Below are 22,584 nucleotides of genomic sequence, written 5' to 3' on the forward strand. Positions count from 1 at the left end.
TGAACAGAACAGAATGTATTGTTATCAATTCTCTACCATCTGCCATAAATTTACTAATGCAAATTACTTATAGCTTCTAAAGTTCTGTTCACATTTATTGAGATCCATGGTAAATCTACAAGAAAACCTACATGATTTGTATAAAAAATGTTACTCCATAATCTGAAACATGCCAGGTTCTTGTGTACCTTTGCTTTCCTTGTTGTTTTAACATGTGACTGCCAAATGACTGGCTGCAATCAGTCACACCATACATGTCATCACTGGAGCCAGGTCAATAAAAATGGGGCCATGGAAGTCCTTTGAGGCTCTGTTCACATCTGTATTGTGGATTCCTAAGCCATAGAACAGTGTAAAATCTGATAAGCATGGGCAGCTTGTGGCTCTTTGTCCAAAGTGACAGTCAAGCACTCCAATAAAGTTCTTTATTTTCCCAAGACTTCATGCATAGACTAACAGGGGTCTTTCTCAAGTGCCCAAAACACCCAGCACCCAGGTAGGTGCATGATCAATTATGATACCCATTATATGCTTGGGTGTTGGGATCACTATAAAAACACACCTTCTATGAATGTGCAACATTGTACAGAAGCACTTAAAGAAATGCCATGACGACTCTTTACTTGCATTGCATTGTGTTAAGGTGTTTTTCATTTTTACAGGGAAATTAATCAAAAATGGAAACCGAGACTCTGATAAGAGTGAACAGAGCCAGTTAAATACTTTAACCACTGTACCTTTCAATAACAGTACTGTTTTGGTGTGTATTACTCTTTAGCTGTATTTCTCTACCCTCATTGATAATCTCTCATTGACAAGCTTATGGAGATAACACTAAATTGCACATGTAAAGAGGAACCTCAGTGACCCGCTATCAGCACTTCCACCTCCTGCTTTTTAGGAGGAGTAGATAGTCATCTGACGCAGGAGCAGGAAGAAGTAGATACATCTGTTTTTGGTTGATTGGGCTCAAATGCTTTATTCAACTGTAAGATAAATATATATTCTCATATTGTAGCATGCTGTAAATTTACCATTGTGTTTCCACATTCTAATTGTGCAGTACAAGTAGCAGTTATTGTTTTTATTATTGTTTTTTCTTTGTAGAATAATATAAAATGGATAACGAAAATGACATATTACAAAGTGAGGAGAATGAACTATGGGAAAACATAGAAACCAACAGAAATATGCTCAGCCGCTACATAAATCCTGCAAAGTTAACTCCGTACTTACGGCAATGTAAGGTAATTGATGAGCAGGATGAGGAAGAAGTTCTCAACTCTGTGCTGTTATTATCAAGGACCACGCGCTCAGGTAAGATTTATTGCCATTTGCTTTAACTGTATATTGTATAATATTAGAAGGTAAATGCTATAAGTAATTTATTTTTAACACCATAAAGCCTAGAGTCAAGATTGACTACTGCCAGACACAGCCCACACATCAAGCTGACCACATTTTCATGAACAGTTTTGCGGCACGTTCTAGATTGTGCAAGATAAAAGTAATACACATCACAATGTACCGTAATACAAGAATAGACCATACATGCAAAGCAGTGGAGACTAAAGATTTCCATGGCTTTTATATAGAGCATTCTCTATATAATATTCTCAACTTATGCAAGATACACTCGGCACCATTATTCCAAAGTGCATCCTGGATTCATTTAGCACAGTATATGTGCCAATCACACGTAACATTTTTTTTCTATACTGGAAGTTTAGTTGTTTGTATTTTGTCCTTTGTGTAATTTTCCTCAACTTGCATTGATTTCCTGGAGTGGGGAAGCCAATATGTTATAGTATAAAGTAGAAATATATTGCAAAAACAAAATGAAGTATAGAAGATATCTACTATTCTATGTCATTACTATAAATAATTTGTTAAAAGGATATCATTTTCACCTAGGGGTGACAGATGGCACCTGTCATTAGTATCCATTTAATGATAACTTTCTTGAAAAGCTCCATTAATGTCAGTGTCTATTTATTGATATTATCACTGGAGCTTCCTAGGGTACAAGAACCTCACAGCAGACACTCGAAAAACACTTTGCATTTAATAGTTTGTTGAGTGGCTGTCAGCAGAACCATTGGTCCTGGGGGGGGACTAAAGAAATGATGGTAGGTGTTCATATAAGAACAGTAACAGAATCAGAGTTCCCCAGGGATGTCTCATGGGATGGGGTAAAGTATCCCATTGTATACCATTACAATGGGATAAATTGCAGCCTTCGACTGGGGGTATCCATTAGGGGTCCACCAATGTATACCTGTGAGGAAAGACCAAAACATTTTGTAAATAGGATATGAGATAGCTAGTAACTGATATGATGGAATTTTATGTCATGTTTCTTTCTGCAGGGAAGCTCTTGGATATACTTCATACAAAAGGGCAACGAGGTTATGTGGTCTTCTTGGAAAGTCTTGAATTTTACTACCCAGAACTCTATAAATTAGTAACAGGGAAAGAACCAACCAGAAGATTCTCCACGATAGTTGGTAAGTGAGAGGTGTTTGTTATGTATCCATACCATCGTAAACTGTCCATACACTTTAGATAAATGGCAGTCAGTAGCACTGATTTCAGCAGGATGATCCAACAATCCAATATGTATGGTTGGCCCTATGATCTTGCCTTTGCCTCAGGTGCCATACTTGGCCGATAATCATTTTGTATAATAGCTCATGCAGAAAGGAAATGATGAGCCGACATGCGCAATGTTGGCTTATCCTTGTCTTTCTGCATTAACCAAAACAAAGATAACAATAGCGATGGTCTGCTGGACAACGGTTTGTGTAATAGGAGCGGTGACAGCAGACCGCCGCTGTCTCCTATGGGCTACCCGGACAATCTAAAGATCATCCGGACAGCCCCTCCGGCATTTCCCTGCAGCCTATTGCAGATTCAGTTGCCTATTGTAGAATATGAACAAGATTTGGCTGATCAGGCATTGGCTTATCACTGGCCCTATTACACAAGGCAAATATTTGCCTGTTTGTAATTGCCCTGCGTAATAGGTCCTTAAGATCCTCGGGTGTAATAAGTGGCTGGGCCATATGCCCCACAGCAGGACTTGCTCTTAGTGGCTCTACTATCTAATAGAGCCCCTTTATAATGTCCATATGTCCAAAGAGGAAAGAGATTTTTTTTTTAATTGAGATATCCCATTTAATATTATCTACAGCTCTTGGGTTAAGGTGGCCATACACATTTAATAACTGACAAACGAATAATTGTCCAGCCATCAGTTATGTCTCCCGCCCACCACCTGCCCTTCCCACACACAGGACCATTCAGTGCGGCCTAGTGTGCCTGTGTTCTTTTTGGGGAGGGATAAGCTGCTCTTACTGCAGCTTATTTCTCACTGAACAAAGGGGTTGGCTGATTTTCCATCACTGCTGACCCCCTATCACCACCAACATCATCCGTTGTGCTTGTTCAGGGTGGCCCCATACACCTGTCCTGTGTGTAATGAAACTGCGAACGGCAGGTTCGGCAATCTAAAGTGTATGGGGACCTTAAAGGCCCTATTACACCAACAGATCTGACCACAGATTATCTGCCAAAGATTTAAAGCCAAACCCAGGAATGGATTTGAAAAGAGGAGAAATCCAGTCTTTCCTTTATGACCTGATCTCTGTTTATAGTCTGTTCCTGGGTTTGGCTTCAAATCTTTGGCAGATAATCTATCGTCAGATCTGTTGGAGGAATAGGGCCTTAAGTCTTGTCTACCCAACCTAAGGTTAATGAGCAAATCTATGTATAGTAGGATTTGTCAACAGCACATATGCTACTAGGTTTTCCAAATGGCAGAGGATATAACTAAACTGAAAGTAACCAGTAATAATGATTGGTATTAAAGATACAGTACAAAGATATCAGGTTTTTACATTCATTAAAGGGAACCATCAGCACAGTTTTTCAGATTAGGTTCACAGCAGCACTTAATAGATGTAGTAAGAAGCCTCCCATCTTTTACCTTCACCCGCAAGGCAGGAAGAGGGCTGGGGACTAGTCATCTGGGGGGCGTTCTGTGGAGTGATTGAAGGGCAAGGAGGCCCATTAGAGCGCGCTAACAGGCCTCCTCGTCTGTCAGTCACCCAACAGAGCACGCTGACAGGCCAGAGAGCCATGACTAGTCGCAACCCAGATGACTAGGTTCCGTCTCTCTCCCTTTCTTTGCTCGCAGCAGTAAAAGATGTTTTGCCAGCATAATAAGATTCCGGAGGAGCAACCCAAAACATGCAGAATAACTGTGCTGATTGGTTCCCTTTAACACCAAGCCAATAGTAGTGAAATATAAAGCTCCAAGGTAAATGCAGTATCCATGTCAATGTTGGTGCTGTTTCTCTTTTAGTGGAAGAAGGCCATGAAGCTCTCACACAGTTCCTCATGAATGAAGTCATAAAATTGCAGCAACAGTTAAAGACAAAAGAAGTTCAGAAGTGTGAACTTGTGGCTAACTCCAGACTTCTGGAGGATGAGAGAAAACAGCTAAAGCTGGTGAACCTAGAACTGATGACATTTCAGGAACGTTATAACAAAATGAAAGAGGAGCGAAACAACTGCAACGATGAATTAATCAAAGTAAAGGATGAAAATTATAACATAGCTATGAGATATGCTCAGCTTAGTGAGGAGAAGAACATGGCTGTCATGAGAAGTCGGGACTTACAACTTGAGGTCAGTATGAGCCTAGGGTTAGAAAGTACCACACGTGTTCGTGGGATCTTTCTGGTATTGCAGGGTAGCTCCCATAACTTGTGAGGATGCCCTCCAAGACTAGATACAATACATGGACAAGCATGGTTTAAAAAAGTTGCAAATATTTGTGCAATGCTCAGGTGTACTCACTTTTAGCGGTTGTAGCTTAACGTAAAGGGCACACAGCCATGGCATCCTGGCAAATGGAAAAGAATGATGTCAAGCGTGGGAACCGGATGGCACTTTAAAAAAAAAGGATTGTGTAAGCGGGTTTCCTGCTTTGGCGTCAATTGGGTAATGTAAAAAAAAAAAAAAAAGACATTCGCTCTAAGACTGAAATGCTAGTCTCGGTATATCCTCCCCCAAATTTTGGTGCATCTTTTCTTTTCTACTTTTATTTTTATTCTTACACTAAGTTGTATAGTCTAAAGCTAGATAAACCTTGTCTGATAACACTATAAAATGAACCAGTCATCTTACTTGCAAATGAGGAAAGATATATACTTCCTTTTTCACATCTGCCACATACTCTGCTTATTGTATCCTAAATCATCGATATGGCCTCCTACAGGTGAACACACAGTCACCATACAGATAGGCATCGTGCCACGGCAAAGCCTGGCACCATAAAAATAAATCATAGGTTTCCAGGGTTCATCCTGCAAGGCTGATATGATTCCTTTTGGGCAGGGGAGAGGAACCTGGCGCTGTGAGCCATGATGGCAATTGTAGTTTTGCAACAGCTGGAGGACCACAGGTTCCCTTTCCTTGTTGAAGAGAAAGCATTGAATTTTCTTTTTCTATGTTCTGTGAATCTGTCTCTACCAGGGCCGGACTGGGACTGAAAATCAGCCCTGGCATTTCGACGCACACAGGACCACTTACCGTAGGGGGAAAATTTTATGATAAAATGTCACTGCAGCACAGACTCTATATAAAATATAATCTTGTTAGACATACCGGAAGCTATAATTCTCAGTTCCTGAAGGTCTATAGCTGTCAGGGCATGCTGGGAGTTGTAGTTCACAATTGATGGTGTTTGGTATTACATAATTCTGGGGTATTCATTTTACATTGATAAAAAATATATATTTTGTAGGGAGAATTACAACTCCCATCAGTTCCTGAAGGTCTATAGCTGTCAGGGCATGCTGGGAGGTGTATTTTACAATATAGGTGGGTTGGGTGTAACATAGTTCTGAGGTATTCATTCTAAAATGAATACCCCAGATGTAAAACGAATACCCCAGGACTATGTAACACCCAACCCCATAGATTGGGAACTACAATTCCCATCATGACCTGACAGCTATAGACCTTTAGGAACTGCTGGAAGTTGTAGTTCTCCCAACAAAATAGATAATTCTGGCATATCCATTTTACCTTAATAACATATATATATTTTGTTAGGAGAACTACAACTCCCAGCAGTTCCTGAAGGTCTACATCTGTTTGGACATGCTGGGAATTGTAATTCCCAATCTATGGGGTTGGGTGTTACATAGTTCTGGGGTTGCGGCAGGACAGCGGACTGAATGGCTGAGCGGGACACCAGGGGGCCCCAGAAGCAGGCTGGAGGGCGGACGAGTAAAGTATTCACCAGGCAGGGCCGGGTTAAGGGGGATGGGGCTTTACATACTCGCAGTGGAAGCAAGAACGTAAACCTATACAAACTGGCAGTACCGGGAAAAGTAGCGGATTCTGCTGCGCAACTCGCAACGTTAAATCCACTGCAATTCCGCTACATGTAAAACTGGCCTTATACACAAATATTAACACCTTTCCACTGCCACACACTGACTACAGCCATCTGTACACTGACTACATACACCCGTTCACTGCCAAACACTGACTACAACCACCCGTATACTGACTACAGCCACCCTTTCACTGCCACACACTGACTACACACACACTTACTCAGTCTTCTGTGGTGCAGACTGTGTCTTCACATTCTCCATCCTATGAGGGGGTTCGGAACCTTAGGAATATAGATGATGGTCACCAGGAGCAGGGGACAGGGACAGAAATCTGTGCAGACAGCTTCCAGGCCTCCATAATAATAATAAGGCTTTTTATTTGTATAGCACACACAGATTCCGCAGCACTTTACATAGTTTTTTGCCAATTATTGCTCCCTGTCCCCAAGGGCTCACAATCTAAATCCACCTATCTGTATGTTTTTGCGTGTGGGAGGAAACCCACGCAAACACAGAGAGAACATACAAACTCTTTGCAGATGTTGCCTCCATACTGTCATTAGGGATGAGTGAACCGGCTGAGGTTCGGGTGCGTATGAACCTGAACTATTGGCTTCTGATTCCCGCTGTTTGCCCGCTCCGTGGAGAGGATAAATACAGCCTGAGGACCGCCTGGAAAACTGGGATACAGCCATAGCCATAGGCTGTATCCTAGTTTTATATGCGGTCCTCAGGCTGTATCCACCCTCTCCACAGAGCGGGCAGACAGCGGGAATCAGAAGCTGATAGTTCAGGTTCATATGAACCCGAACCTCAGCCGGTTCGCTCATCCCTAACTGTCATCCTCCTCCTCCTTCCCCAATTCCCGACAGCAGGAGGAAGCTAAGTGGAGCATACACAACACAAAATGAAAGTATTGCTGTGCATCCTCCATCCCCTTCTGTGCATTGCCAGAGCCCTCACACCAGTGTCAGGACCTTGTGGGCTGCTTTAGGTGTGTGGGCCAAACGGGAAACAGGAAGGCAAGCTGGGCCAGGCAGGGAGGAAGGGCCCTGGAACTTACCATTACGGATCCCCCTCCCCCTGTTGCTATTTGCCTGTGTCCCTGCTCTGCCTGCTCCTCAGCGCCCTCTGCTGGTATATACTGTAATGAGCAGAGTGGAGCACAGCAGCCCTGAATAACAGGCACAGGCAGCAGCTGTGCTGAGGTGGGAGGAGGAAGTAGCCGGACTGGCATGGAGGGGGTTGGGACCGGCCCGGAGGGGGTCGGCCCCTCTGGCATTTGCTAGAGATGCCCTATGGCCAGTCCGGGCCTGGTCTCTACCATATACTTGGACTTTTAAGTGTGAACAAATAGTAAACAGTATACAGTGGGAAAACATTCCAGAACACTTCTTCAATTAGGAAAGGGGATCTCAATCTCCCACAAAGATGGGCTGTGACATAGCGACTGTGGGCTCATAGCTTGCTCTTCTATACCTCTATGTGTCTGTAAGAGTTTACCCTCTACCACAGCCTGCACCATCCATGCAACAAAGCAGCATTGATCTTGACCACAGCTGCAAGCCATGCAGTGTGTACTTTATAATATACTCTGCATAATACTTGGAAAATGGCTTATAAACCAAAAGAACAGTCTAAGAGCCATATTCCAATGTGATGTATAGGAGGAAGTGAACGCCAACCGCAGGGGCGTAGCTAATGTCCCCTGGGCCCTGGTACAAGAGGTCAGCTTGGGGCCCCCTCCCCCCCTCCTCGACCAAGCAATGCTTTTGGTATATATATATATATATATATATATATATATATATATATATATATATATGCAAAAAAACTCACTGCATTCTTCAGTGTGAACTGGGGCCAGTAGCTGGTGTAAACTTATATAAATGTCCGAAAATGCTGCAGCACTGCACAATTTATACAAAAAAACGTATTTTCCCATAAAGTGAATAGCTTTATGGGAAAATAAACACAGAGCTTTCCATTTGAATTCTGGAGTGAATTTATACATATCTCCCTATGGCCCCTTGTCTCACCTCACATATAATAATTCCTTTATACTGCCCCCATACTATTGTTTCTTACCCCCTACCCTTTCACTATTACCTCTTTTCTCCTGTATGCTGTATACACAAAGCTTTTTCTTTTTTTAACCTTGGGGAACTCCTACCCAATAATATTCTACAAAATTCAAAAAAAGTCATACAGTAACTTACAGGTGACGTCTTCTTTCATCTGAGGCGTCACTTTTTCTTTTCCTCTCCATCCAGCCCAGGCCACCATGATGATTTCTTGCAGCTACAATTCATCTCTTCTGAACCTGTGAGACAAACATCTTAGGCTCCGCACTTATCCAGCAACTTACTTTTTTCCAACTCCTAAGATTCTACACAAATTTCACTTAAGGTTTCATGTGCAGTAAAGTAAGTAGGTATGTGTTGCCCCCTGTATGTAGGATCCCCTGCTGTGCCCCCATATAGTAATAATTCCCGGTGCCCTGCATATAGTAATAATGCCCCCTGTGCCCTGCATATAGTAATAATGCCCAGTGCCCTTCATATAGTAATAATGCCAGTGCCCTGCATATAGTAATAGTGCCCTGCATATAGTAATAATGCCGATGCCCTGCATATAGTAATAATGCCCGGTGCCCTGCATATAGTAATACTGCCCCTGTGCCCTGCATATAATAATAATGGCCCCATGTGCCCTGCATATAGTAATAATGCCGATGCCCTGCATATAGTAATAATGCCCGGTGCCCTGCATATAGTAATAGAGCCCCCTGTGCCCTGCATATAATAATACTGCCCCCTGTGCCCTGCATATAGTAATAGAGCCCCATGTGCCCTGCATATAGTAATACTGCCCCCTGTGCCCTGCATATAATAATAATGGCCCCATGTGCCCAGCATATAGTAATAGAGCCCCCTGTGCCCTGCATATAATAATAATGGCCCCATGTGCCCTGCATATAGTAATAGAGACCCCTGTGCCCTGCAAATAGTAATAGAGCCCCCTGTGCCCTGCATATAGTAATAGAGCCCCCTGTGCCCTGCATATAGTAATAGAGCCCCCTGTGCCCTGCATATAGTAATAGAGACCCCTGTGCCCTGCAAATAGTAATAGAGCCCCCTGTGCCCTGCATATAGTAATAGAGCCCCCTGTGCCCTGCATATAGTAATAGAGCCCCCTGTGCCCTGCATATAGTAATAGAGCCCCCTGTGCCCTGCATATATTAATAGAGCCCCCTGTGCCCTGCATATAGTAATAGAGCCCCATGTGCCCTGCATATCGTAATAGAGCCCCCTGTGCCCTGCAAATAGTAATAGAGCCCCCCGTGCCCTGCATATAGTAATAGAGCCCCCTGTGCCCTACATATAGAAATAGAGCCCCATGTGCCCTGCATATAGTAATAGAGCCCTCTGTGCCCTTCAAATAGTAATAGAGACCATGTGCCCTGCATATTGTAATAGAGCCCCATGTGCCCTGCATATAGTAATAGAGCCCCCTGTGCCCTGCATATAGTAATAGAGCCACCTGTGCCGTGTATATAGTAATAGAGCCCCCTGCATATAGTAATAGAGCCCCCTGTATATAGTAATAGAGCCCCCTGCATATAGTAATAGAGCCCCCTGCATATATTAATAGAGCCCCCTGCATATAGTAATAGAGCCCCCTGTATATAGTAATAGAGCCCCCTGCATATAGTAATAGAGCCCCCTGTATATAGTAATAGAGCCCCCTGTATATAGTAATAGAGCCCCCTGCATTGCAAAAAAAACAAACAAACATTATACTCACCTAATCCAGGGATGGCAGCTTGTCTTCTCTCTTGTGGCCTGGCCTCTGCAGCTGTGTTCAGGGATGGAGGGGGTCCCTCAGGTGGGCGGAGGGCAGCAATTACAGGAAGGGAGTCCCCCCATAGCGCCGCACGGGTAGCGGTGCGGCGCCGGGGAGGGGGGGGGCCTCAGATGCCACAGGGAAAGCGGTCTGTCGCAGGGGGCCGGGGCGCCATATCGGCACAGCACGCCGCTGCGCTCCCTTGAGGTGCCTGAGAGTTTCATACACTAGAGCCCCCCCGTCGCCACACCGCTACCCGTGCGGCGCTAGGGGGGGCCCTTCTCAAATCGGGGGGCAAGAGGCAGTGAAGTGGCAAGGTGGGGCCCCTGCGGGCCCCCCTCGCTGGCGGGCCAGGTCGCAGCTGCAACTGTGGCGACCGCTATAACTACGCCACTGGCCAACCGTTCCCCGCTTGCTTGCTGCCTGCGCTATTAAATGCATAGACAGTGAGTGGGGGGTGGGAGGGGGTTGGAGATGCAGGAAGCTGCAGGAGGGGCTGTCTGGACAATCCTTATATTATCCAGGTCAACCATTGAAGAGAGCGGTGCTATGAGCAGCAGACCTATCATTTTGTCGGCTGATCGTTGCCTTTTAACTTAGACTCACTAATGCCCCCATGTGTTGCTTAGTTTCTTAACCTGTTGCCCTTGGTAATGAGACACTGAGGCTCAGTTCAGTCTCAGTCACATGATCTGTCTGATAACATAGAAAAATCCCTCCCACATCTGGAAATACTGTTCCTTATATCTCCTTATACCTCTAGGGGCCCTGTGCTGTAATGTTCAGTCTGCTCGGGTCCTTCAGTGGTGATGTGGTGACCCCCGGTGTGGAGGTACGGCCGGTCACTTGCCAGATGGTTAAGCCTGACACCAGTCCTGTGGTCGTTGGACGAGATATAGCCTTGCCTTGGTATTTTGTTGTGACGCCAGTGACGGTTGGGCACACAGGTATGGTGGCACACCTACTTTTATTTTAATGGGCTGGCTATATCTTTTTTTAAACAATTGTAATTTTTATTGATTTTCCATAAAAGAAAGACAGAGAACCATACAAACTGGGGAAGGTACATATGAAGGCAGCAGAACATTGTTGTAATGCATAATACAAATGGCAGAGATGTAACGGAACCCTTAAACAGGAGCAGACAGGAGGTCAAGAATAACAAGTCATAAAGAAAACAGCTACCAGATCCTGGTCAGGGTTTGGAAAAACAATGTCTGTTTGGGTAGGGTCCATAGACCATACCGGGCTAGTAACTGAACAACACAGAACAGGACACAGACTTAGGACGAGGAAGGGGCAGGAGATGTAGGAGGGGGGAAAGGGAAAGGGGAAGACAAGGACATGGAAAGACGTACATGAGAACAAACGACAAAGGATAGGAATCTAGGATGTACGTTAGGCGGGTGCCGACGGGGAGCAATACAGATCCCAAGGAGCCCAAATAGAGTCAAAGGCCTCCAGCCTGTTATTCAGGGATGCCGTAAGGCGCTCAAGAGAGCGTAACTCCCTGACTCTAGCTTTGAAATGCTGAATGGAAGGAGGGGCCGATTGCTTCCAGCATTTGGCGATTAGGGACTTAGCTGCAGTCAGGAGGACCAATAGCAATTTGGCTTGTTTTTTCCGGATAGTTTTAGGGAAAAGGTTGAGGAGACAAAGGCCTGGGTCCCTAGGGATTTTGACACTGAGGATAGCGGAGGATATCTCACACACCTCCCGCCAGAAGGGTCGGACAAGCTCGCATTCCCAGAAGATATGGAATTGGGAACCTAACACTCTAACACATCTCCAGCATAGTGGGGATACCGAGGCATTGAACTTATGGAGTACCTCCGGTGTGTGGTACCAGAACATCAGGACTTTGTAATGGGATTCTTTGTAGGTAGTACATATGGAGGAGGTGGCAGCCCTGTCCCATATAACAGTCCAGCATTCTGGAGGTAATGTCCTCCCCAACAGCGTTTCCCATTTAGTCATATATGAGTGCTGCACCTGGGCTCCCTCAACTGGGGAACCAAGGATGCGGTAAATGTCAGAGATAAGGCCCGAGGTCGAAGTCCCCATTCTAACTAGTTGCTCAAAAGCCGAAGGTTTAGAAACTGTGAGGGCTCCCAGACGCGACACCATAAAGTGTCGGAGCTGGAGGTACATAAAGTGTTCTGAGGATGGGAGAGCATATTTATCAGCTAATTTATCATAAGGAAGGAGTGTACGAGTTAAGGGATCAACTATGTCGGCAAATTGGAAGAGTGTCTTAGATCCCCAGAGTTTGACAGTATGGGATTGGAGACCAGGAGGAAAATTCGGGAAAAGTAGGAAAGAGTTCAGGGGGGAGGCAGAGGAGGTGAGCCCAAACCTGGCAGAACATGAGGACCAGATGTGGAGGGTAAAACGGATAGGTCCCAAGAGCGAGAGATGTGAGAAGCTAGGCGGTGAGGAGTGCCACAGGAAAGAGTTAAGATGGAAGGGAGCTAACCATATTTTTTCAATTTCAGCCCACTTCTTGTATGCCAGATATTTGGACCATGCCGTTATTTGGCGTAGGTGAGTCGCCCAGTAATAGTGAAGGAAGTTAGGGACCGCCAGCCCTCCTCGAGATCTGCTACTCATCATAACCGAGTTGGGGATGCGGTGCCCCTTGGACACCCAGATAAACTTGAAGACTGCTCTTTGGATACTACGCAGCTCTGAGAGGGGGATACGGACCGGGAGTGTCTCAAAGTAGTACAAAAGTTTAGGTAAAATGGTCATTTTTACCGCCGCCACTCGGCCTAGGAGCGAAATATAGTGGGGAGACCATTTGGCCAGAAGGTCCCGTATATCCCGGAAGAGGGCTGGGTAGTTAGCTGAGTATAGGGACAAGTAGGAGGGAGTAAGGCGGATGCCTAAATATTTTATGGAGGTTGAGGTCCACTTAAATTTGAAGTTGGAACTAAGCTGGGCGATCAAGGGGTCAGGCAGATTTAGGGGCATAGCTTCGGATTTAGAGGTATTGACTTTGTACCCAGACAGGCGACCATATGTACCAAGTAGGGAATGTAGGTTCAGAAGGGAAGTGAGCGGGTCTGACAGGGTAAGGAGGACATCGTCGGCAAATAACATGATTTTAAACTCTTTGCCTCTGACCGACACACCTCTGATGTCTGGACAATTTCGAATTGCCGCCGCCAGGGGTTCAATGCAGAGAACAAAAAGTAGGGGTGATAGGGGGCAACCCTGGCGAGTGCCATTCGAAAGAGAAAAGGTCTCAGACAGCATATGGGGAAATTTGAGTGCCGCTGTGGGATTGGAGTATAAGGCCCTGACCGCCGTAAGGAAAGGCCCAGAGAAGCCAAAGCATTGCAATGCCTCAAACATGAAAGGCCATCCAAGGCGGTCAAAGGCCTTTTCAGCGTCTAGGCTCAACACAAGGGCACTCTCTTCTTGTTGATTAACTACATCAATGAGGTCAATAGCCCTCCTCGTGTTGTCCCCACCCTGTCTTCCCGGTACAAATCCCACCTGGTCCGCATTGACTAGGGAAGGGAGCCAATACCCCAACCGAGTAGCCAGCAATTTAGTAAATATCTTAAAGTCTGAGTTTAGGAGGGCAATTGGCCGGTAATTGGAACAATCCAGGGGGTCCTTGCCAGGTTTGGGTATAAGAGTGATGAAGGAGTGGGACATGGAGGGGGGGACAGGAGAACCCTGGAGAAAAGAGTTATAGAGAGAAAGTAGTTTAGGGGACAGTTCGGAGGAAAAGGTTTTGTAATAGAGGTAGGAAAATCCATCCGGCCCAGGCGCCCGCCCCGTCGGGAGGGCTTTAATAACCTCCGCAAGTTCCTCCACGGTAATCGGCGCATTCAATTCCTCGAGCGCACTAGCGGTCAGAGAAGGCAGATTACACTCGCTGAGGAAATCAGAAAGGCATCGGGTACGGGCCTCCGGGTCCGATGGTAAAGTTGAGGGGAGGGAGTAAAGTTTAGAATAGTATTGGAGAAAAATAGAAGAGATGTCCTTAGGGTGATAGTGTAGAGTCCCTGCTGAATCTCTGAGAGCCCGCGGAGACTGTGCGGCAGCCCGGTCATTGAGCATCCTCGCCAGGAGGGTGTGGGCCTTGTTGCCCTTTTCATAGAAGCGTTGCTTGGAGTAGAGGAGAAGCTTCTCCACCTTTTGCAACGAAAGGTCTTTAAGTTTTTCGCGGGCCGCTACAAGCCTCCGCAGGACACCCAGAGAGGGACGGCGGGCCAGACGTTGTTCCAGGGAAACTATGGTAGTTTTGGCATTCTGAATGGCTAGCATGGAGTCTCTTTTCTGGCGGGATCCTACCGCTATGCAATGACCCCGGACGACTGCTTTATGGGCTTCCCATAAAACCCCTTCAGAGGTGACAGAGCCCTCGTTTTCCGAGAAATAGTTAGAGATACTAGTCTTGATAGAGTCTCTGGCAATCTGATTTTTCAAAAGGGTATCATTCATACGCCAGTGACAGTGTCGCGTAGGGGACAGAACGGCCTTGAGATGGACTATCACAGGGCCGTGATCAGACCAGGAAATGGGGTCAAGGGTCGCGCTCTGCAACAGTCGTACTGTAGGTATGTTGCCAAAGAGGTAATCGATGCGAGAATTGAGCTTATGGGGATGGGAAAAGAAAGTATACCCCCGCTCCGTAGGGTGGTCAAGCCGCCAAAGGTCATACAGCTTATGAGCACGTATGAGCTTGCGGAACTCCGCTGATAGTTTAGCCTGTTCTGTGGGGGTAGGCCGGCCGTCCACCGAATGCCTATCCATCGTCTCAGAGAACGGCAAATTGAAATCCCCTCCAAGGATCCGTGGAGCCGGAGGGTATTTCGCCAATCGATTGAGGACCCTACGGAGGAAGGGTATCTGGGAGCGGTTAGGGGCATAAACGTTGCAGAAAATAAATTGGCGGCCTTGTAGGGTGCCGTCCACAATAACAAACCTCCCTCCTGGGTCAGCATAGGAAGAGGAAATCTGTATAGGGCACATGCGAGAGAATAGGATAGCTACTCCCGCCGTCTTATTGCCTTTAGAGGCCGAAGCAACAGTGGGAAAAGAGTGACGGGCAAATCTAAAAGATGCCTCCTGGTCGAAGTGCGTTTCCTGAAGGAAGGCAACATCTGCATGTAGGTTGCGAAGTTCCCTCAGGAGAAGACGCCTTTTGGTATTAGAATTAAGGCCTTTTACATTGAGAGATATGCACTTAGCCATTGGGGAGGGGGAAGATGGCACTAACGATGATGTGGGTACTCACTCTGCCATAGCGGTTAGGAGGGATCAGTCTCCGGAGCAGCACCGGCCAACGTAGAATCCTAGGAGGGAAAGGGAGAAGGGAGAGGGGGGGAAACAAGAGGGGAAACACATAGAGACATAAAAACAAGAAAAAACAGAAAAAAATTCCAGTAGAAGGAAGGGCACATGGCCCAAAGTGCAAGCCTTGTCGGCCTGCTACGAGGCAAAAAATGTGCCAAAACAGCGCTATGGCTGTCAACTGGCGGCCCCACGGGGGAGGAGGGAGCCACCTAAGGGGAACAAAGAACATAGGAACACTTCGAAGAGAAGGGCCAAATAAAACCACACAGCTACATATAGCAAATAAGTAACAAAAAGAAGGGACCCAGAACATCAGCAACAATATAAATCTCTACAATAGAACCTGGAAGGGGGGGGGGGGGCCCTCCTTCAACCAGTAGGACCAGGGGGAGAGCGAGAACTCTCGGATCTGGGACGGCGTCTCTTCTGGCTAGCCGAGTGCCAGATGGATGGTGGGGGAGGAGGTGGGGGAGCCACCGTCCAGTCAGAGATTTTGGGGACTGGAAGGTCCAGGGTGTCACAAAATATAGGTAAATCAGCTAGACTTCGGAGAACAGCAGAGCGTCCATCCCGTCTTGCAGTAAGGCCAAACGGAAAGTTCCATCTGTAGGAAGCATCATGGTCCTTGAGGGTAGTCAGCAGAGGCCGCAACAGCCGTCGCTTTTGGAGGGTAATCCAGGAGAGATCCGGGAAGAGCTGTATTTGGGCACCATAGAAATCCAGTTCTCTAAGGGAACGTGCTTTGGCCATGATGCTTTCTTTCAAGGTATAGTCATGCAAGCAGCAGATGACATCTCTAGGTGGGCCGGATGTAGGCTTGGGTCGTAGGGCCCGGTGAGCCCTATCAAATTTGATTTTGTGGGTAGATGGCTCACCTAGAAGCATATTGAAGAGGCCTTCTAGGGTGGATTCTAGATCATTGTCCTGTGTCGCCTCTGGAAGCCCCCTGACCCTGATGTTATTGCGCCTGCCTCTGTTGTCGAGATCCTCAATGTGGCGCTGCATGTCGTCCAAAGCAGAAGCTTGGGAGGAAACGGTGGATTGCAGGCTAGAAATGTATGTCCGAGTAGAGTCATGATCATCCTCTAAGGTTTCAACCCTTAGTGCAATATGTTGGATGTCCTTCCGGACCGCAGCGATTTCAACCCTGAACGCATCTTTTACTTCAGAGATAAGGGTTTGCAGGTCACTCTTTGTAGGCAATTGCGAGAGCATATCCCGAACACCCTGGGGGGAGGAAGGCCCCAGTAGGGAAGCTTCAGAGTCCGAGTCAGAGTGCCTGCCCCCAGAGTTACGTGGGACCCCAGATTGGGCAACAGATTGAGAGGTTCTGGACAGGGTGGCATCTTGGCTGCTACCGGCAGCCTTAGTTTTGTCCTTTTTAGGCGGTTTTGAGGTCGCCATCATGTATGTGGAAATGCGCTGCTGGCCCTTTAAGAGTCAGTGGGACTTGGCTGCAGGGTCACTGGAAGGGGAAGGGAGGTGGTGAGGGTCTAGGGCACCAGGACGGAGAGTGCTGGAATTGGGGTGAGGCGAGGACAGTGTCTGGCTGCTGGCAGGTAGCAGGGAAGGGGTTAACTCACCCACGAGGCCGGAGGCGCGCTCCGGAAGGCAAGATGGCGCCGCGGCCCCCTCAGGCTGCACAGAGGAGTCGGCGGGAAGGCTCGGCTCCAGGGCCCGGGCGCACAAGACCCGCGGCAGCGGACCGGAGGGCAAGTCGTCAGGCGGAAGATGCGGGTCACCAGCTCTCCAGCACGCAGATGTCTCCTGGGCCTCCGGAGCAGCGGGAGAAGATGGCCGCGACCGTAGCGTGCAGGCAGCAGCGCCCCGTGTAAGGTACGGGTACGCCGACGGAGCCCCGGATACCGGACCCGCTGGAGGCGGCCGTTGTCTGGGGGTCCCCTTCTTACCCCTCCACATATGCTGGGGTGCAGGAACAGGTAAGGCAGGTCTGGGTCCCTGCAAAGTAGCTGTGTGGCAGAGGAGCTCCCTCACACTGCGGCCATTCTCCTCAGCGGCTCGCCACGCCCCCCCGGGCTGGCTATATCTTGTTCCCCTGTGGACAGTGACCTGCCGGGTTGTTGCGGGGTCCCTTGGGTAGTGATCACAGTGGTCTGGAGTGGAGTAGTGACTCACCCGGACTATTGGTACTGCCACCCACAGAAAGGGGAGATGACCCAAGGAAGGTGTGTGTGCTGTGTCGGTGCTTGACAAGGAATCACAGAGTCTCTTTAGCATACATATAATCTTGTTAACTCTAAAGATACTTGAGGTAGGTAGCAGATAATACATCTTTGCCTTGATACAATACTTTACACTTGATAAGTTACTTAATACTTTAGAGTCCAGATCTGTACTGAGAGTAGAAGGAGTGATACAGTTGTGCTGACTGGGTTGCGTGAGGAGAGGTAGAAGAGAGGATCAGAAGAGTAGAGAGGAGGATGTCGAGAGAGTCCCAACCCGAGTAGTACTGTGCTCTGCCGGAACTTCAGAGGTAGGAATAGAAGACTACTTGTGACTAGAGAGAATACTTGTGCCTGTGTTTTGACTCTTTGGTCTTTGCACCACCTATTGCCCACCAGTGTCGAGTGACCCATCCTAGAGGGTGACACAAGCCCCAGACCTTGTTACCTGGGATGAGCGGTATGCTGAGGGTTTCCTGCTTACACCCACGCTTCTAGCAACTTTGCTTCTTTATAGATACTGTCCTGCACTGTGTTCCTCTGGCCCACAGCGTGGGTTGGATGATCCCTGACTTGTCCTCTCTAGTGGAAGCTTAACACTGCATAGTGTGGAGTGAGGTTGCTTGAAAAGAAACTGTAGAAAGCATTCTACCTCTACAGAGTCTAAAGACAAAAGACCCTAGACTTCCTCTACCCATGTGGCTTCCTTCCTACAGCGCATGTAAGGTGTGCTGTGAGTGGGTGACAAGTGTGTATGCGAAAGTAAAGCGAGAGATGATAGGTGAAAAGAAATAATTCTCATTGGTGTACAGACCCATGTGGTACATAAACAAACAATAACCCTTTTATAAATAAACCCAATAACCATTGCAGCAGTGCAATATCTGGGTATACATACTTGCAATAGCAACATCTTGTCGCAAAACTTTGGTACTACTACATCACCACTTACCCTTAAAAGTACAGGCTTTTACGAAGGGTGTAACCAATAGCAAAACCCATGGTGGGACACCACAGTGAAGGGCCTGACCACATGACCCGTAGGTCCTTAACCTTACAGTATGGAGATTGGCCAGGCAGAGAGGAAGAGGGAGAAGATTGAACTGTAAGTGCTGTGTGTCAGTCAGTCAGTAATGTGTCTTTCAGTGTGTGTGTCAGTAATGTGTTTGTCAGTAATGTCTGTAAGTTTCTGTGTCGGTAATGTGTGTGTCAGTTATGTACGTATTAACCACTAGGCACCTGAGGTCTGTTGCCTAGGGCAGCAGCTTGCAGGGGGGCAGCACCAGGGAGCAGGCGGAAGGAAACAACTTTTTTTTGTTTTTATTTTATTTAGTTTACCACCTTCTGTATAGACTTGCCGGTAAATCAGGTGTCTTTTCAGGGAGGGCGGGGGGAAGGGAGACTGGTATGATTGTGTTTTCCAGTCACAGTATGGCGGTGTTCACCAGTCACAATATGGTGGTATTGGTATTCTGCTGCATGTGGTGAAGTACAATAAATGTGGGAATGCGGCCTAAGATTGATAAGATATCGATATTGTATTCAGAAACTAGAAAATCATGTTGCTGATTGGTGAGTGAAGATGGGGCGTCTGCAGGTGTAGTGCCTAGGGCAGCAGCAGCTGGGAATACGGCCATGTGTTTTTCTTTGTTTCTTTCTTTGGCAAACTATCCAGTTGTTTATAGCTTCCTCTACGTTTATATCCTTTCACCTTATTTTCATTTCACTGCAGATTGACCGCCTAAAGCATCACTTGAACAAAGTAGAGGAAGAGTGCAAACTGGAAAGAAACCAGTCTCTTAAATTAAAAAATGATATTGAGAATCGTCCTAAGAGAGAGCAAATGATGGAACTTGAGCGTGAAAATGAAATGCTAAAAACAAAAATGCAAGAATTTCAGTCATTACTTCAGGTATTAAGATACTGGCGTCAGAAAAAGCTATATATCTGAAAGAAGAGGTTAATCCTGTTGTACGTAATTAGAGGGTTCATTGATAGAGACTAGAGATGAGCGAACTTTTCAAAAGTTTGTTCCGACCGGACTTCCGGATTTTTTAAAAAAGTTCGGTTCAACCGGATTTCGGATTTCTTTGGCCAGTGGAGGTCCAACAATAGTCATTTGAGGCCAGTACAGGAGCAGCAGTAGTCATTGGAGGCCAGTGGAGTTCCAGCAATAGTCATTTGAGGCCAGTACAGGAGCAGCAGTAGTCATTGGAGGCCAGTGGAGGTCCAGCAAGTCATTTTAAGGTCAGTACAGGAGCAGCAGTAGTGAACATGAAGGCCGTTCCTCTTAAAGCTATACCGACGTGACACAGGGGGTGGGCTAGTGCAACATCCCTGCTGATTGGAAGTGTTCCAGGCATCATGGGAAAGCGCTTTTCCCGCCCGGAACACTTCCTGCTTTCTAAAATGGCGGCTGCCATTTTAGAAAGCATGAAAAAAAATTCGGAGCGGACTTCCAAAAATCCGAATCCGACCGCACTCGGACTTTTGGGAAAATCCGACCCGGATCCCAGACCGGCCGAACCGGTTCGCTCATCTCTAATAGAGACATAAAGTAGTGTATAACATTTGACACAGATCACAGACAGAGATCTTTTATATTTGCAGTCATCCCTTTATTAACCCCTTTATTAATAATAGCCAAACAGCTATTTATATAAGCACATGTTCACATGGCATAAGACACCGGCTGTGTCTGCTCCATTCAATATTGCCTTACGTTATGTTCACACTATGTGCTTTTTCTTTTTTTTTTTCTTTTTTATGTCTCTATGACATGTCCAAAGTTTTTTGACATAATAGTGACACTTAAAACTCCTTCAAAACAGAATGCTCAGGACCCCTCTCCTACTTTTTTAAAATAAATATGCCTTATTGGTTCTGAAGTGCCTAAATCTATGCCATGAGTGAGAAATATAAAAGCAGAAGACCATCCAATATGTCTGTGGATTTACTGTGCATGTCAGATGGCAATTATTGTTACTTCTTTTCAACACTGTACAGGATGGAGGTTGTAGTCTACCTGATTCAGACAAAGCCATAGTTGATATCCTTGAACATGATCGTAAAGAGGCACTCGAAGATCGCCACGAACTAGTAAACAGAATATTTAATCTTCAGGAAGAAATACGTCAAGCTGAAGACTTGAGGGACAAGGTAAAAGTTTCATAAACTTTATACTAAAAACTTCCTTTTACTATTTGTTCACTAGAACTATTACCTACTTTGAACATATAGGGGTACATGCATCATTGGGTTTCTGTTATTTTGGCTTATACTGATTTTTCGCAAACAGTGTACAAAATTGTGTTCTTGTGTTGTGATTTCTAAAGACCTTTGTGTTACGTTTCAGCAGTTTGCGTCCTTTTACATTTTTTTTACACTTGAAGGGGGCATTATTAACTAATTTGTTAGTGACATTTCTTCTGTTTTTGTTTAAAAAAAATTGCGCAGCAGCACACCATTTCTACCCTAGTGTAGTTTTTTTTTAACCAAGCTGTTTTAGCCAAAATTTGCACAAAAATATGGTGCAAGACTTATCAAGGCACTTGAGCCTAATTTTAGTGCAACGACCATAAAAGTCTATATCTTTACTCCTTCTGTTGCTTGGTTGTGAAGCTTTTGAGCAAGAAGAATTTACTCCTGTTTTAGGATGAAATAGAATAAAAATTTAGTGTGTTAACAAAGATTAAAGCGTTACTGTATTCAGCTACCCCCCCCCCCCCCTTCCCAAACCCTGTAAACTGTCCGTCTACTGAGCAGAAATCCTTCCTGGTTGTGTGTCCCAAAATGTATCCGGTACCTTGTTTTGGCTAAAAAAAAAAAAGATGTTTAGTCTGCAGCAGCTGAGTCAATAAGGCATGGCCTAGGGTGCCCGTGTCCTTGGCTTGCTACGCCTCTCCTTCCTTCACCTCCTCATGCAGTGTTCGGGATTTCTCATTAATGCTGCGCAAGTTCTGTGAGAGAGGCTGCAAAGTGGAGCTCATACATCTCACAGCGATTGCACTGCATAAATAAGAAGTCCTGAGCGCTGGTTGAAGACAGCGCGAGCGCACTGACACGGTGGCCTTGAACAAGAGGCTTTACCGCGTCAGTGTGCCTGGACTGCTTTGGACACTATGGCTCATGGGTAGTGTCCAAATGGACGTTACAAATGAAGAGGAGGGCAGAGCTGAACGAAGGAGAGGCGTAGCAGTGTAACGCCTGGAGTAGTGGATCCACTGGACCGTCACCAGCGATGGCACTAACCTCACCAGGGAGCGGAGTCTAAGGGGCCGCTGGTTTTCACTAGAGCCCGCCGCAAAGGCGGGAAGGACTTGCTGCGGCAGGCGACCCCCAGGTCGCTACCCCTGGCTTGGTTGCTAGTGACGGCAGGCGAGGCGTGGCAGGAGCAGTAGGCAGGAGATGGTGCTGGCAGAGGCCTGTAGGCGTAACCGCAGGAGTCAGGCTGAACACAGGAGCAATGGTGTGACAGGAGAGCAGGAACCAGGAACAAGGACTAGGGACCAGGTAGCGGATAGGAATCAGGAACAAGGACTAGGGAACAGGTAGCGGATAGGAAACAGGAACAACAGGGAGCTGGGCCAAACGCTATGGGAAGCATGTAGAGGCTCCAACACCTGTAGAGGGGCAGGGCTGGAATTTATAGGAAGTGATTAGAGCACCTTCCAATAAGGGACGGACTGGCCCTTTAAATCTGAGACAGCCGACGCGCGCGCGCCCTAGGAGGCGGGGACGCGCGCGCGCCGGCCGCACAGCGGGTGACGGGAGCGGGGCGAGGTAAGGCGCCCCCCGGGGCCGAACTAACAGCAGCGACGGGTCCCTGT

The 22,584-nt window shown here is 46.7% G+C and overlaps 1 protein-coding gene across 3 annotated transcripts in view; it reads left to right on the forward strand.

Moving 5' to 3' along the window:
* The window catches only part of CARD11 (caspase recruitment domain family member 11), a 103,861-nt gene that overhangs the window by 55,034 nt on the left and 26,243 nt on the right, over positions 1–22,584 (forward strand). For all 3 annotated transcript variants that reach the window (XM_069983634.1, XM_069983633.1, XM_069983635.1), the window contains exons 2-6: positions 1,108–1,317; positions 2,370–2,507; positions 4,367–4,692; positions 19,488–19,667; positions 20,762–20,914. In XM_069983634.1, the coding sequence (XP_069839735.1) occupies positions 1,119–1,317; positions 2,370–2,507; positions 4,367–4,692; positions 19,488–19,667; positions 20,762–20,914 (996 nt within the window). In that variant the 5' untranslated portion in view covers positions 1,108–1,118. The remainder of the gene's footprint in view (positions 1–1,107; positions 1,318–2,369; positions 2,508–4,366; positions 4,693–19,487; positions 19,668–20,761; positions 20,915–22,584) is intronic.

The sequence above is a fragment of the Dendropsophus ebraccatus genome, chromosome 9 (assembly GCF_027789765.1).
Source record: "Dendropsophus ebraccatus isolate aDenEbr1 chromosome 9, aDenEbr1.pat, whole genome shotgun sequence".
Lineage (NCBI taxonomy): Eukaryota > Metazoa > Chordata > Amphibia > Anura > Hylidae > Dendropsophus > Dendropsophus ebraccatus.